Source organism: Cuculus canorus, chromosome 19 (genome assembly GCF_017976375.1).
Source record: "Cuculus canorus isolate bCucCan1 chromosome 19, bCucCan1.pri, whole genome shotgun sequence".
NCBI lineage: Eukaryota > Metazoa > Chordata > Aves > Cuculiformes > Cuculidae > Cuculus > Cuculus canorus.
Window position 1 is genome coordinate 5,874,540 of NC_071419.1, and position 17,158 is coordinate 5,891,697.

Below are 17,158 nucleotides of genomic sequence, written 5' to 3' on the forward strand. Positions count from 1 at the left end.
CCGAGCTTCTGCTAAGAACAGAGTATCTGTTTGAGAGACCCTACCTGGAAGATGTTGATAGTAAAATCACTCTGTGAACTCTGGAATGGAAAGAGGTTCTGAAGTGTCCCAGGTCAGATCATTGCCTGGATGGAGCAGCATTTCCCAGCTCTCCCATCTCTAGCTCTGAGCCCATGGCGGTTTTGCCCTGGCCAGTTTGGTTTGTAGCTGGAGCGTTGCACCACTGTCCCCGACGAGCTGGCACAGCGCGGTGCGGTTATGATCCTCCCTTTAAAATCTGGTTTTACATCTTGAGCTTCCCTGTGCTCCTTGGCGCAGACCCTGCGGCACTGTTAGCCTCCCTGGGTTTGGAAAACCTTTGGAATTGCTACTGCGGTGATGTCTTGGAGCACTTTGGTAGTTTTGGTGCTCAGCTACCCATTCAGATTTTTTCCCCTGGCATTTTTGGAGTTCCTCCAGCGCTGTTGAGAGCTGAACCTGCCACTGAGGAAGGCGGAGGCAGGCGCGGGGACAACCACGCTGCTGTGCATACATTTCTTTTTAGCCTTACTTTCTCCGAGTAACTAAACCATGATATTTTGGCTCTGTACCAAGTAACCTTTGAAGAATTAGATCATGTATATTGTTTAAGGAGCTTAAATAATGTCTGACTGTGCTGTCATAGAATCAATTCAGTATTAAAGGAAGAGGGTTTTTTTATTTCCCTCCTTTTTGGTCCTGACTGTGGCCAAAGCGCGTTTGAGACTGAGTGTTTTTGAACTGTTCAAGAGCGTGAAATGACTTTAAATGACTGCCTGGGCAGCACTGCGTGCAATCAACAGGGATCTTTCAGGGAGTTTGTCCTTGGACATAGGGCTGGGAGTTGGGATGTCACCGGAGATCCCTTTCCCGCTGGAGGCCAAATGCTGTGCTTACCTTGTCGCTGGGTTTGGCTGGGTGTCACCCCCCTCCCAAGCCCTGGCATGAAGTGACTGATGCTCGTCATTGCACATCAGCACATTTTTGACCTGAAATAACTCGTATTTGCAAGTTCTGAGGACTTTCCCTCATGAGAAAAACCACTGCTGCTGTTGTAGCCGCTGTAAACGAGGCAACCCAGGCTGGGCTTCTCCTGCATTGCCCGCGCACACGGGTGGAGGTTCTCTTCCATCGAGCAGACGACAGCTGACTGGTAGCGCTGGCCCATCTTGTGAACTTTCGCACAGACCTGTTAGTGTTTCCCATTTTGCCTTCCAACAGCAAGGGGATTGTGTGTCGTTTTACTGTTAACGTCAGTCTGAACAATTTCCTCTTCTCCTGATGCACTGTTGTTTTTTTTCTCTTTCTCCCCCCCCACCCCGTATCTCTCCAATTTTTACATGAAGCTTTCTCTCAAGCTGGTAAGCACATTTTCAGCATGCCTGTCCTGTGTTTTAATCACAATTTGCTGTGTGTGTTTTAATGTGCACTGTGCCACATGCGAGATGACACTGAAATTAACTGTTAAATTTTGTTTCTTCTCTGTGTTTGCTTTTTTTGATATTTATCAGATAACTCTGAATACACAGGTCTGGAGTCTAATAGAGGTGATCAGAATTCAGTCTTTCTAATAAGCTGCTAAAAATTAACTCTAATATATAGTTTAGTTTTTCACTTTCATAATTTAGGGCTATGAAAATGTAGAAAAACAGCATTGTATAATTCTGCTACTTTATATATAAAAACATTTAAAGAGGAAAAAATGTCTCGTTGCTTGCTGGACCTTTTCCAGAGAGAAGTGCATGTCTCTTTGTGTAATGTAGATGCAAAGTTTGCTTTCCTTATCCAGATATTACTGGAAATCTGCCTCATTATCACCTACATTTTACAGCCCTATGTAGTCCTTCAGAATAACTAATAATGATATTAATTAAAGTTCTGTAAACCTTAACCAACAAGGTTAACTCAATCTGACTTGAATTCTCAAATGGAGAGATATCCATGTATATGAATCCTAAATTCTATCCTGGATGCAACTTGGAAGGTTTCTTGAACTACGGTAAGATAATACATTACTGAGTTGGAAGGGGAAGGGATGAGCATACTTGGGAAAGCAAATTATATGCTAAACTTCATCCACAAGGTACTGGATTGCGTGAGATACTGCACACCTTGATGTGTTCCCGACAGCTTGTCTGCGTTGCTTGGCCCTTTGAGAGCCCAGTCACAAGGAGAATGGGACTGGTTTGCTGCCCCACTTCATGCCAGCATGCAAGAGCCACAAGTGAGCGATTGAGATTTTGGAGAAGCTTCAGAGGATCTGCAGTAGCACCTTAAGTGCGTTAGCTTGGAAGAGTTCTTGTTCCTCCCCAGTCAGTGTCTTTAGGTGCCCTCTTCCTCCTACACATACGTTTTTCTTGGGTACATCATTGTTGATCTGTTCATAGCAGCTTACTTGGAGGAAATGTGTGGGCTGTGGAAGCTACCTGCTGTAGCTCTGGAGGTTTCAGGGCCTGCTGCTGCCCTGTCAACAATGACTTGCTTGGGCTCTGTTAGCAATATTGCTCCTCACCAAAGATCTCTGAGGGTCCTGGGGAGCAATGGAAGACTTCTTCTGGCTTTTCCCAAACCCCTGTCCTGGTAGTCCAATGCTTTTATGCCAGGAACTTCTATTTGTTTTTTTCTTGATTGCAGTGTGTGTATGTTTTGTAGCTGAGCTGAGCCTTTGTATGTAGGAATAAATCCTCCCAAAATAAATTATTGACCTGGCCGTTCCCCAAGAACTGCACAGATCAGAAAGATGTGCAGAGGGCTGAGACCCACACGCACCTCAGGTGGAGGAAATCAGCTTGTTCGTAATGTCCTCTAGCTGTATGAGAGCCAGAACTGGGGCTGATAAATCTCATGCTCTCCCCGTATCTCACTTTAGCCCAAAAACTGGGCCTCTTTTTTCATGGTCTGTCATCTTGGGACACTTTGTGTCCTAAATCCCAGTATCTTTATGCAAGGAGATCTAGTGAGCACTGGCTGTGCTGGTCCTGTGGTAGCACCTCAAAAAGAGCACAGATTTCCCCCATGCTTCACTATTGAAACATTTAGGCTGTGGTCACTACTCGAGAGATAGTCCAGTTGTGCTTCTGCTTGAGAGCATGAAACGTGCCCAGCATGTCCAAAAACTGCTCCTTGACTCTTCCTTGTGCAGGAGGAGCCGTAGCTTCTGTGATGATGGGGAATTATTGAGCATGGGCTAGTCTGACATCACCTCCCACTCTCAGGCACGCAACACGAATGCTTTGGTCTGAAGCATTGTGAACAAAGACACTGAATTTAGTCCAGGCTAGAGGTTTTGAATGAAGGTGAAAATGAAAAAGAAGATGCTTTTCTAAATCGGTTTCACTACATCTATTGCATTGTCCTAATGTATAACTGGGGGTATTTTCAAGCATACTTGTCTCTCCTGCTTAGAATTGAGAATGTTACATAGTCTTACCTGTAAGTGCTTGTTTATTTACAGTTTATTTTATTACTGTCAAGCAAAATACTATTACTAATAACTGAATTAAAATAGGTCTCTCCTGTACCACGTACAGCAAGTAATGTAAGTACAGCTAGGACTTCATGTGGTTACAGTTTCAGAATGAGTGGAACTTACTTGTTTCCTTCTTTGCTTTATCCTTATCTCATGAAATGAAGTTTTAAGTGTGTTATTACACAGATGGTCAAGCTTTAATGAGACGTAGATGTCGTCTTTTACTGAAAATCAACGTGGCAGCGATTTCGTTAGGTTTGCCTGTTCTGTTACTTTGAAATGGCTAGAGCAGAGGAGACAGTGACCTGTCTGTAGTTGTCCTCCATCCTTCTGACACCCACACACTTTCTTTCTAAACAGCTTGTTCTTCAGATGCAGGAGAAAGAGCTCCGTGTCTCGGAGCACATTCAGTGTAGACCTGAAAGGGTCTAATGGGCAGCTTTTGTGCCAGGATGTCCACTAAATCACAGTCCTCTGAGAGAGATTTGGCATCTTAGTAAGGCTAATGTTACAGCTCTGCCCACAAGCTTTCAGTAAGCTGCTGGGCCCTGGATTTGGTTACTCAGCTCTGTGTTTTCACCCTTTTTTCTCCTGTAGGCTGGTATTCCCCCTTAGAAATGAGATGTGGAATGAGCAGAAACCAAAACAAGAAAAACCTGTACAAGTTCAAGATAATGTACAAGAACCTCATTCCTTTGTGGTGCAGCTAATTAGTATTGATCTATGTTCAGTATAGCCTCCCCCAAACTGTTCCCTTGTCCTCCTGCCAGACAAAAATGGGTGATTTTTTTGAAGAAAATAGTATGGATGTATTTTATGTCATTGCTATATTAAATTGAGGCAATCAAGAAGAAGCATAGCAGTTTGAAGGCAGAAAAGGGGTTTTCAAGCAGAATCGCACAAAGGTAATCACTGTGGTCTTTACTTGTGTTCTTCGGTTATGATTTCAGATTGATTGAGACTGTGGCTTTGATACAGCTCCTGATTGTTACGCTAGAGCAAGTGAGAGGGGAATATTTGAGAGACTTTGACATCGAATGCGCATCCTGGGGAGTATGCAGAGTGCCAGTGGAAGCACTTCTGTTACCTTAGTGCATTCAGGAGAGCCCTGACACAATTAACTGTTTTGGACCGGCACTCAAGCTGTGCCGACCGAGCCAGCAATTAATAGTGAACATTAGAAGTGTGACTGCAACACAAGTAAAAGCTCGCAGCTGCTTTATGGGGATGCTGTGTAGCAGAGTAAGGGAAGGCAGGAAAGGTCAGCATGGGTATGTTACTCTGTTAAGTAACATCTGATTATAACTGTGGATGAAGACAGATTCTCGGCTTTGCCATTAGACTCTGGCATTCTTTAGTTGGTGATCTCCCATCAGCCATTTGGTATGAAAGTGGGATGTGGTCCTGAGATTATCCCAAGGGCATCCAAACTGCTAACAGACAGCTCAGTACAAAGAATAACAATGCTTCAGACCACTGTAATTTTGCACAGACTTTTGCGAGCTGTTTTCAAAATGCAATCCTGAAGGATTCTTTCTGGCTCTGATTTTTTTTCTCCTTTTTCCTTCCATTCCACTGTGCAGGGAGCAGGGCCAGAAGACTTCAGCAACCTCCCACCAGAGCAAAGAAGAAAGAAACTTCAACAAAAAGTTGATGAACTAAACAAAGACATTCAGAAGGAGATGGATCAAAGGTATGTCAGCCCCTCCAATGAAAGATGAAACGGGATCCTGCAGGAGAACAGAAACCAATTATATGTAAGAAAGAGCAAATAAGGGCAAGGTTCTGCGTTTCAGGTATTGTTCAAAGAAAAAAACCAACCAGAGATTACATCCAGTTAAAGATGCTTCAGAGATGCAAGGCTTTGCACAACTCAGATTCTGAAATCAATTATTTAATTTTGGCTGGTGTAGATCGGAGCTGGAGCAAAAGCTGGGCTTCTCTTTATTCCATTCCCCACCTCAGTGTGATGTATCCTGTCTTGAGAATTATGACATGAGGAGACCCTGGTGTAAGGATGGGAATGACATGAATGAAGGAACTAGAGGCAATTTTTCCTTTTTTTTTTCTTGGGCTTTTGTGGGAAAGCAGATAAAGATTGCTGTGAAGACACACTTAAGTTTGTTTTTTGCTGGGAGCCATTCTTGAAGGTGTTTGTGGGGAAGTACGGAATGTCAATACAGCCTTAGTCAAAGGTACAATTGTAGCCCTTTCAGCACAAAGCAGAGCACCTGTTATTACTGTGTGATGGACATGGATAGATCCCAGCAATAGAGGCTATTATGAGCATGACAACATCATCACAAGTGCTGATTGATCGGTGTGTATCTTAAGACTCTCTGAGCTGTAGCTTATGTTTCCTGGAAGCAGAAAGATAATGACTCTTGTGCTTTTGTGGGTGCTTTTTCTACAAGGCTTCTTTTATCATTCTGGTGGAGAATAAGACCAGTTTGGTTACACATTTTTTTATTGATTCTGGATGCCTCTGTGTGTTGCCTTTTGTTTGTTTGCATTCTGCAGTTGGGGTAAAGATTCAGCATGTTTTGTTTGCAAGAGACAGAACTCTTCTTCCCTGAGTGATTTCAAGACTTAGCTTCTCCTCTCCCCCTGCCTTTGCTTCGCATTTGTACAGATGTGCCTGTATTTACCACTAACTTGCTTTGAAAAGCCTGTTTATTTGGTCTAGTAACCCAAACTTTCTACTTTGTGTTTTATGTCATGAAGGAAAACACGATATCCCATTGCTTTCGTTTTACATTTGTACTTATATTTGCTTCTATACAGATTTTCTTCCTGCTCTGTATCGATTCTGAGGTAAACCAGCACTGAAGTTTGATATGAAACCAGAGCAGAATGAAGTTACGTTAAATATAGTATCCAGTTGAGGAAGTAGCACAAGCAGTTAAATAAGAGTTAAAAAAATAGTACTAATCGTGACTCATGTTTGCAATACTGTCCCTTAGGGCTTCAGCCACAGAGCAGTCCCGCTTCCTTGCCACCCACTCTTTTTCCCATTTTCTAGGCACACAAAGCAAAGGCAGCACAGGATTGCGATTGTCAGGAGTTTGGTGGGAAACTCTAAAATATAAAGAGTGTTAACTTGAGTCGTGGGACTCGCATTAACCTTTTTTCCCCCCAGCTAATGCCTAGAGAAAAGCTGAATAGCTGTGTAATACAGGAAATCAGCTCAGAAATCAGCTTTTCTAAGCTCTGAGATATTCAGCGTCACGCAGAGAACTGATTTTCTTTAGTGGAGCCTCCGTCTGACTCAGGTGAACGGCGGTGCCCTGCTGTCAGTGAGCACCTCACGGGCTTTCCTTGGGGAACTCCTGAGGGTGTGTGCTACCTTCATCTTATAGTCCCATGTGCATCATAGCAGGCCTTAAAATTGACATCTCTGTAACCCTGGGCGCTTGGTATCTGGGTAGAAACAAGACAGTTCCCAGGAGGAGTCTGGTAAAAAACTTAACAGGGTGGAGGGTTGTGTTCTGTGGCCTGAGATCCATCTGTTGCTGCGCTGTGACAAACGCGAACCATCTGGATTGAGCTTCATTTTAAGGAGTGTGAAATAAATATCTTGCAAATTATTTGGGTTGCAAAAGACAAACTGCAAGAGGCTGGGTGAGAATTTCTGGTTCACACTCCATTTTTATTATTAATACGTCCATGTCCAGCTGTTTGTCCGAGTTTCTCAACTGGATTTCAGCCCATGATGGAGAATGATGCAACTATTTGTGCCCCAAAGACTGAGATGATAGATTAATATCTAGAGAGCTGAAGCTGTTGTTCATTGCAATGGTTGTGAGATTTTTTTTTTATTTCGTTTTTTTTCTCCTCAGGATTAGCAAGTAGAACTCCTAGTACTAAATAAAAGAATATGCTAGGCTAAAAGTCAGTACCAATTCCTTGTTTTTGCCTTGCAAGAAGCCACTGTCCAACAATTCAATCATTTATTTTTTTTGCTAAAATTCTTCAAGTGGGGCACATGGAGCTTGGATCATTTGGTCTGAATGTTTTATGTGCTTGTACCAACACAGCACATCTTCTGTGTCGCCTCCTGATCCACCAGTGAGGCTCCCACCAGCCTTGCTGACACTAAGAAGCATCAGCTGCCTGTAGAGCAAGGAGCTCCTTTTCATGTAGGGGCTTGAAGAGTTTGGCCTGTGTCTCTGTTGTGTCACTTTGTGGATGATGGTGTCACTCGCCTTTTCCATCTGTGACAGTGTAAATTCTCTTGTGGCAAGTGATTTTACTGTTGTTTTTAATTACTGGTTCTGTGCCGAGCAAAAGGACTTGGATGTTCTCAATTACTTTTGTAACCTATCAGGCTTGAACCAGAGTGTAAAAGAGGCACCTTATTTTCCTTTGGTTAGCCCTCATTCAGAGAAAGGTCCTTGCCCTCAGCTGCACTAACACATGTTCTATTTTTCCTATGTCTTTCAGAGATGCCTTAACGAAAATGAAAGACGTGTATATCAAGAACCCACAGATGGGAGATGCAGCGAGTGTGGACCACAGATTAGCAGAGCTTGGACAGAACATTGAAAAACTACGATTAGAAGTTCAGAAATTTGAGGTATGGGAAGAGGCAGTTCAGTAACAAGTAGCTCAGCGCATGCTCAGTTCCAAGCGGATGCTTCATTGCTTTTCCAGATGTATTTTCTTGCTAGGTATGGGTAAGTGCTATTTAAGCACTTGAATTAGTTGATAACTCTGAGCGTGTTGGTAGGACATAAAGATGCAACATATCTTGTGACCATCAGCCAACAATCCTGCTGTTTGATTTGCCACCGAAAAGTAATTGTGCTACGTGGTGGATCAGAGGTGATGTGCTCTCTGGGCTGCCTAGGGGCTTCAGGTGCTTATTTAATTAATTAAACAGTTTCAAGCATCGTGTTACAGATGTCTGTGGAAAATCAAAGGAACATAAATGTGAAGCACGATTTATAGTCTTAAAAGCAAGCCAGGAGGCATCCGATGCAATATACTTCAAGGAATAATCTGCCATTGACAGGAAGCTTCTTAGAGAGAGAATATCTCCAGAGTATAAGGAGTATTTGGAATAGATGAAGCCATTGTGATTACACCAGAAGGATTTTAGGGCTGAGAGAAGACTTCACTTTCTAAGTCACACTATGTACAGAAATAGATACAGCACACTAATATGAGATGTTTCTTAGTTGTTGGCTCTAATATCCATTACTTTGAAAATCACTGGCTCTTTCTTCTTACCTGGCTTTTATCCTCACGCATTCAGCAGTCACTGAGATCACTGTGTTTCTGGTGTTATTGATACTACTATAAGCTGCCACAGTTCTTTTCGGCTCATTGTGACTAGAGCAGCAGCATCTCCCCACAGCTGTTGTGAGCTGCATCTTGGTTCAGTGTTTTCAGCACCTGGTGTCAAAAAAGAACAGAGTTTTCAGTAAGTGTGTTTTTTTTTTCCAAGACCAATAGATTTAATATACACCTAGAGTACAGAATCTATTCCCTTGGACAGTCACAACTCAAAGGAAAATACTTACAGGTTTACAAACTGATTTTAGTCTGAATGTCAGCTATGATGCAGCAAAGTAAAAGCACTATGAATTCCCCCTTGCAAGTTGAAGCCTGAGATGCATGAGCCTGCTTTCCCTGCAGGGCTGGCTGGCTGAGGTGGAGGGCAGGTTACCCGCGCGGACGGAACAGGCCCGGCGGCAGAGCGGACTGTACGAAGCCCAGAATACGTCAACAGTGAACAGCTGTGCTCAGGACCGGGAGAGGTACAGTATCTGTATGGAGCTGGCCTGCTCAGACCGATAAATGAAGCCACTTTCCTTAGTTTGCTCATCAGAACCGCAGCTTTGCAGCGTTCAGAAACCTATTCTCTACCCAGACTAAATGCTCGCAATCCATGAAGTGCTTTTACACAGATTGTAGCATATGCAAGATCGCAGCTTAAAGAGCTGCTGTTCTGATTCTGATGAACTCTGAAATAGTCCCTGTGCTCGCTGCTGTGAAGGTGAGGGAGGGAGGTGCATTTTGCACAGCTTTTGAGGGGAAAAATGACTGGTTTCCCCCATTGCTTTGTAACAGCCAGTTCTGAGCATGCTTGGGAGTTGCTGAGCTGCCCCAGCCACAGCTGCTCACCTTGCTTTAAGTGTCTGGTAAACTAGTGATTCTCTTTGCTCCTGAAACTGGTCGCTATAGTTGCTGTGTTTTTTCCTCTCTTGAGCAGCCCAGATGGCAGTTACACGGAAGAGCAAAGTCAGGAGACTGAGATGAAAGTACCGGCAACAGATTTTGATGATGAATTTGATGATGAAGAACCACTACCCACCATAGGAACGTGTAAAGCGCTCTATACATTTGAAGGTATCATTCAACATTTTCTCTCATTTCGCTTACTGTTTTTTTTAGTTCATATACCAAGCACAAATGGGAAACTTGCATTTAACTCCTGCAGTGTTTAAATAGACAATGAAAGGGGCAAGTGGGGCTCTGGCATTTTAGAGGGGCACTAAGACAGTGATTTGTCTCCTGTTATGCATGAGCTCTGGAAGAAAAAAACCCTCAAAACTCTCATGTCAGGGTCACATTCGTCTGATTCTTCATGCACACACTGTTGTCCCCAGAATCACACGTTCTTCATGCCGCTATTGTTGAACCAAGGTTGTCAGCACATCACCTGAAGGTGCCCTGAGCACCCCGCACCCCGTCTGTGGTTCCTGTTGTAGCAGACAGCCTGAACTCCCGTGTTGCTGTGTCTTTCAGGTCAGAATGAAGGAACAATTTCTGTAGCAGAAGGAGAAATGCTGTATGTAATAGAAGAAGACAAAGGCGATGGGTGGACACGAATCCGGAGGAACGAAGATGAGGAGGGCTATGTCCCTACGTCGTATGTTGAAGTCTATTTGGACAAAAATGCCAAAGGTGCTATGACTTATATTTAATAATAATATTATTATTATTACTTTATTTCCTTTGACAGAGACACCCAACGCAGAAACTGCTCTGGGTTACAGATAGAGCCTTTTAAAAGTCTGTACAATGCCACAAAGTGCATTATTCGATATGTGGACTAATATGGCTTGCTGTACTGCAAAACGTGCTTTTTATTGATCAGAGAGGTAGTGCGGTAGACTGTGAAACTGGAGGGGAAAGGCAGTCTTTCCTAGACAGTGCTTGTTCAGCTGACACTGCCATTGCACACCCATTTTAATGCAGGAAACACAAAGCCTTTTGGGGTAATACAGGCTCTCCTTAGCTATCCAGGTGGCATTCAGACATACTCACAAGTCAGCTCTTTGTCCCAGACTGGTTCAGAGGAATGTTATATAGGAAATATTTAGACTGAAGTTAGTGCATTTGGAAGGGGAAGGAGAGATCCTGCCACAACCTGTTTGCACAGCACTCTGTGGTCCTTAAAAAATTGGTTATACATTGAGAAGGATCTTCTATTCTTTCCCACCTTGATACATTTCAGAAAATATATTCGCTGTTTCAGAGAATCATCACTTATGGTTTAATATTTTGATCTCACAACATCGATGAAGGCAGCCGGAGCTTAGACTTGGCAATCTTCTGTTTTGTTGTTTCATCTCCTCGCAGCCGGCTGTGTTGTGTGAGCAAGCAGTGCTGCAGGGGAATCCTGGATAGAATAGATGCTCGCACCATGAACACCTGGCTATACGACACATGGAGAAACCAAAAGATTTTAGTCCTGTTTCAAATCAGGATGTATCTGAAGTCCACTGTTAAACGATTTGTGTTTTTTCAGTCACCTAATCCTTCAGGTTATTGTCGTTTCCTAGACTTTTAGAGTTCTTGGTGTGAAACAAGCTGCCTCATCCAGTTTAAAAGAAAACTGAACAATTCTCCTTGGGTTTTATGGACGTTTGAAGAGAGGAGTACTACTATCTCTGTAAAACCCTATAACTTCATCAGTTCTGTGCTTGGGCTCAGTATTAAGCAGTGCAGTGCCTTGTCTGCCGCAGATGAATGTCTGGGATCACGATTCATTTTGCCATAATACAGTAGTTTTGTGTTGGCAAGTACAGGACTAGCCAGGATGCTGAAGACTGCAAAGAACTCAGCCCCTTTGTTGGCTTTTATTAACCTTTGAAAGAGGAATGTGGATCGTACATAAATTTTACATTGTCCTTCATATTCAGAAGGCAGCAGACGGGAGATCCCATCTCTTATCTCAGTGTTCTCTCCTATGGAGACTGACTGCATAGTGTGTGGCAAGAGCTGAAAGCAACATTATTCTGCTGGAAAATTTGTTGTTGGGTACTGTAGGCTGCTTGAAACAGCTGAGCCAGTGTGGCAGCGACATCTGTCTTAAGTAACAAGCGTGGCTCTCCAGCCCATGGATACGCAGCATGGTTCACACCAGTGGAATGTTAGAGCACGTCACCTCCTTACGGGCAGAGCTGCAGGTTGGATGGGGAGTGAAGCAAAGCAGATCTGTGGGTGGGGTGAGAAACCCTGACACAGCCCTGCCAACAGAGGTAGCAAATATTTGTCTTTAACTTACCCATCTGGAGAGACTATGGCAGGAGCATTGCGATACCTATCAGGAGATTGTGTTAGTACGTAAATGTACTAATGTCGTTTCATTTAAATGTCGTTTAAATTGTAAGATGCTGCTGAATGATTGTACAAATACAGTTGGTGTTGGCAGAGAAGGCTGAGACAGTTACAACGACTTCTGTGGCAATGATGGAGGTTTTTAAGGTTTTCCATTAACTTTGGTAGACTTTAGGAGCGAAAAACAAACATTTACCTCCCTCATTTCTCAGTTCTCTGGTTAAAAAGAAAAGCTACAAGAGAACTTTCCATGAAATGTCTCAGTAGCGGTATAAAGATTTGGGGGAAGTGCTGCTGTGTTGGAAAGACAAACCTCGTAGCAAGTTGCAGATCCCTCTTTTGATTTTTAATACCTTAGTAGAAGTGATTTTATTCACTCCTCGTGTATTTAAAATGGAAACTATGACTTACCTGAAGATGATTTACAAGTTTCCTGGGTTTGGGAAGAAGCTGGAGCAGCTGGTTTGTTGCGTGAAGGGTGGGAGCATCCACACCAGCTCTGAGTCCGTGGTGCTCCCAGTCAGTAGAATCGGTGCTGGCTGGGGTTTACCTGCCTGCCCAGGCTGTGCCATGAGCCACAGGCAGTGCTGCCCGAGACCCATGACTGCTAAAGGCTTTATGAAAAGCCGCTTGGCAGCTGGCGAGTTTTCGAGCCGGCTGAAGCCTGTCTTGTCAGGGCTCTGCTGCCCAGCCCGAAATGAACAGGACAGGTAAGTCGTGTGCTGCAGTCGCCCTCCTGATCGAGGTCTGCGTGCTCCTGCAAATACCTACCCAAGGGGTTCTTGTAAAGCTGACAACAGCACCTCCGGTCAGAGGGTGTTGCAAACCCTATCACAAAAAGAACAGTAACGTCTATCTTGTTCTGCCTTTTTTTTTTTTTCTTTTTCCAGATGAGTACAAATCACTTCAGAAAATCTCTGAGTAGGTTTGCATAGGCCCTGTCCACCTTTTGTTCTTCTGGTTTGCTGCTACGGTTGTTTTAAGAGATCTGTGTCAGAAGGTTTTCTTTAGAAGAGATGAATGCACATGTCCTATCTCCAGCAATGAAAGACTCTGTTAGATACCATTCGCTCAGCTGGTGCCTCTTGAAATTTCAATGTGCATCACTGCCGATGACAGCACTGGCCCGACTGTGTGAATTTAGTTGTAAACAGCGTTATTGTCCTTCCTAGTACAAACGAGAGCCACACGCTCTCATTCTCTTTGTGATGCATGCAGGAAACTGTTACAAATGCTATTAAAAAACCCATACAGACTAAGAATTGGATCTGTTGGACGTAAACTTGTGTTTTGGGGCATACACCAAGCTCTGACCTCTAGGGGACGGGGAAGAAAACGCCTCTGTGCACATAGGGTGTAGCTTCTTGCAGGGCTTTTCTGCCCCTGTTGAGCGGTGCTGACAGCGGTCGATAACAGGAACCAGGACTTGGTGGGCGTTTGTGCTCAAGGCTGACCACGCTGTGTTATTGACTCTGGTACCTCAGAATCTGCTGGGGAACAAAGCTGTCTTTCACTGCGGGATGTTCGGAAATAGTGGGAAACACAAAAGAATGTGCATGGAATAACCAGCTTTAGATAAACTCTTTCTTGCACCCAACGCAAATGCTGCGTCGGCTTCTCCCAGCAAGACCGACTGCATGGGTGACACAAGGAATAGGGGCTGGTTTGTGATCTTCAGCCTCCGGAATACAAGTTCTGGAGCCGTGGGCTGGTAGCCTTTCAGCTCCTTTGCCGCTGTGGGTCTGTTCCTCCTCGCCCCGGTTCTCTCAACAAACCCTTGCAGACAGCTCTGTGGTTCTGTGTTGCAGCGCGGCCGTTGCTTTGCTGTAACCGTTGTGCAGAGCCTTGACTTATAGAAATAAATAAATAGGTAAAAGTTAACCATGCTGATGCACTTTTTATCTAGGATATATCTGATTATTTAATGCTTGCCAAATGATTTAGGAGACAGTAATTATAAACTGGACTATGGCTTTTAAAATCCTTTTGTTAAATACTTGCCCTTAGTTCTCCCAGTATAAAGAAAATTGTATATAACATAACTTAAAAACTAAAGTTACTTGAATTTGAATTGTTTTTATCCTTTTATATATGTATAAATATAAATGGTTTTATAGGCTGTTCTTCTGCATAACCTAGCTCTTGTTTTGGTAACTGCTCAGTCCCTCTTATGTTGATAAGCATTTTGGGTTACTCACTGCCTGCATCTGGTTGCACTGGCGTAGAAACTTCTGGTTTGTGTTAATGTTTGAGATTTGGCCAGTGTGGTTGTTCCGTTTCTTTTATTTTTTAAAGAATCATCATCTGTCAGGAATTTCTTCATGGCTTCATGTACCTTCGTGTCTTCTTCTAATAAACATTATATTTTCTCATTCCCGTGAGTTTTCTTTTTAATGGCATTTCATTTTAGTTTAACTTTACTAAAGGAGAGCAGATGGCCCGGAGCTGCTTCCCACACCAAGTACAAATACAATTCCTTTTCAGGAAAAATTTCATTTTGTCTCTGCGAAAACTTTCTTGTGCTGTCATTTGGTCTTTTTTTATGGAAGTGGGTGCAAAGAGGATCAAGGGGATCCCCATCTCTCTCGAGTCTGAGGGAAGTTTGGACTCATCCTGTATTCCCTTGGGTACAGCAGCCTCTTTGGCCAAATCACACCTGGATTGTGGCTTCACTTGGCCACAGAGAAGGCTTCACACAGGGTGGGTTTAGAGGCTAAGGCTGCTCTCACCTCTTTGCTTCTGGGTTTCCCTTAAGGATGAAAGGTCTTTGCAGCCTGTTGTGGAAAGCGTAGCCAGTTTGGATTCAGCTGCAAAATTCTTTGGTTTTGCTTCTTGCTATTATCCTTTGCTATCGTTCGTGGTCTGTGGAGCTGTCACTGAACAGATACAGCAATCCTTCGCAGAATGAGAATTGAAAAGCCGTTTGTTTTCTCTATTGCACTGACAAGATGCTGGCAGGGTCCTGCTCTGGAGTTTTACATCTTCCTCCTCCGGAAAGTGGTGTCTCAGTGATGCTCATCCCCACCCTGAGGGTGACTGATTTGAGTGCTGGCAATGTATACCTGATTACAGGCAACTTCCATAACCCCTTGTCACCTGGTACATGCTTGGATGCTGTATTTCCTTAACCTCTTGCAGGCAGTGCTACTCTTAAGGGATCCCGTTTTCCTCATCCTCTTTCTAATCTGGTCTCTTTCTTTTTGTCTTTCTTATGTTTTAGATTCCTAAAGGTGTTTGTGCTGGTGCAAGAACCTCGGGGCGAGCTTGTCACAGAAGGAGAAACAAAATGGTCTGTTTACCCTGCAGGCAGTTAAAACACACCCATGGAATGCCAGACTCCCAGTCTTGTCTGGAGTTCCCATTTGAAAAAATCAGACCTAAATTTCATCCCAGTACCATCCAGATGCTTGCTCTTTTTCATGGCATGCTACTTGTGGCTCACATTATCAGCCTTTCCCACTCTTGTGCCGGTTTGGCACAGCCCCTGCATAAAACCTAACCAACACCCTTCCTCCTGCCGTTCCTCCCACCACCGGTCAGTGAAACTGGCTGCCCTTTGCAGAGGGTAACCAGCATCCCACGCATGTCCTGGTCTGTCTTCTGTCCTCCCTTGTCCCTCAGTCCATCTGAATGTACGCACTGGTCCATCAGCATTTCACACGGTGCCTTTAGTGCTAATCCTGCAGGTAGACCCATCAAAGAGCTTGGGAAAGGGGGGGGTGAATGCCTGGAGAGCCGCCCCTTGGGAACAGTGCTACAGCATCTGGACTGGGCTCTGAATTTGTGGAGATTAAATCTGATCCATGTGCATTATTCAATGTTCTGCTTTCCCCAAAAGGTCGCTAATACTTGTCAGCCTTTATTTTTCTTTAAATCTAGGCTGATGCTCACACCAAGTATTAAATCCCCATGACCTTGCTGTTTCCTGAAAGCCTTCAAGCTCACGTATGTACGCTTGTTCTCCTGCTTGTTCTCTCTGCCTCCTACTCTTTATCCCCTCCGTGTTCTCCCCTTCCTCTTTTTCTTACACACACACAAACACACACACTGGCGTTTTGGTTTGAAGCCCCATTTTGCTCATCACAAAGGCCTCCGTTTTGCTCTCGTTTCAGTCTGCATGCTCGCCCTGTTGCCTTGCCTGCGCCCACCTTCCCGAGAGTCACCTTATTTTGTGGCTCCTTGTTGTTAATCTCTTTGCAGTTTTCTTTTGTTGGTTTGTTTTTTCAGCCTTTCAGACCTGTCTTCTCCTATTGCATGACCTCATGTGCGTTCTCATCAGTTAATGTCTGAGTAACAGAATTTTTTTTAGAAAAATAAAAGAGAAAAAGGAGTAAAAAAAAAAAAGAATCCACACTCTGTTTCGTTCGCCCACCTTGTTGTGGACTGGACCTCAACCCAGAAGCCAGACAGAAACTGTGATTTATTCCTCAGCCATCCTGTTCTCCCATGGTTTTATTTGAAGCAAAAGTAGCATGATAAGCGATGCTGCACTTTGTTGTGTCGTGCAGTGGAGAGAGAGCTGTAAGATCTCCGAATCTCGCATGATCTGGACCTCAGCTGCCTGAGGAAGGGTCAGTTGCTTTCTAAACGTCTGTATTCTGGTGGTTTCCCCTGAATTGTTACCATTGCTAGGATTTTACAGTCCTCTTGTACCCGTTTGAGCCCCGTTTACTACATAATAGCTCCTGAGGGCCTGATTTACTCCTAGATCGATGCATCCTTTGGGATAGCTGCTCGCCTGTAGGGAGCTTCAGCATCTTCTGTAAAAACCCCTGACTTTGAGAAAATCTTATTTTCTATGGACACCCCTCCAGGCAGTGACCCTAAAATGAAGCCTCTCAGGTTTAGTTTGCCAATCAAGGTGTGTTTTCTTTTGCTGCCTGGTGCACTGCTGTGCAGGGCCAGCGTATCGAGATGTGTCCAAGAATCGAGCACTCTCCATGCTGAGGGTTACCAGGGTCGTCCCCACTCAGGATGAAGTTATTTTTGAGCTGGGTTACACGTTTATGTTCATAACTCTGTCCCTTTCTCGCCATTTGAGATACCAACTTTTATTTTTACTAGCACGAAGTCCCTCGGTCCTACAGTCAGTGCTGTAGC

At 44.0% G+C, this 17,158-nt stretch overlaps 1 protein-coding gene across 18 annotated transcripts in view; it reads left to right on the plus strand.

Annotated features, from left to right (window-relative positions):
• The window catches only part of FNBP1 (formin binding protein 1), a 97,880-nt gene extending 82,611 nt beyond the window's left edge, over window positions 1-15,269 (plus strand). For 3 of the 18 annotated variants that reach the window (XM_054083846.1, XM_054083851.1, XM_054083856.1), the window contains 6 exons: window positions 5,071-5,180; window positions 7,931-8,063; window positions 9,128-9,249; window positions 9,702-9,841; window positions 10,241-10,399; window positions 12,949-15,268. In XM_054083846.1, coding sequence (XP_053939821.1) covers window positions 5,071-5,180; window positions 7,931-8,063; window positions 9,128-9,249; window positions 9,702-9,841; window positions 10,241-10,399; window positions 12,949-12,983 — 699 coding nt within the window. In that variant the 3' untranslated portion in view covers window positions 12,984-15,268. The other 15 variants (XM_054083841.1, XM_054083850.1, XM_054083844.1 and 12 more) reach the window with 10 other exon arrangements.
• Window positions 15,270-17,158: the final 1,889 nt, after the last annotated feature.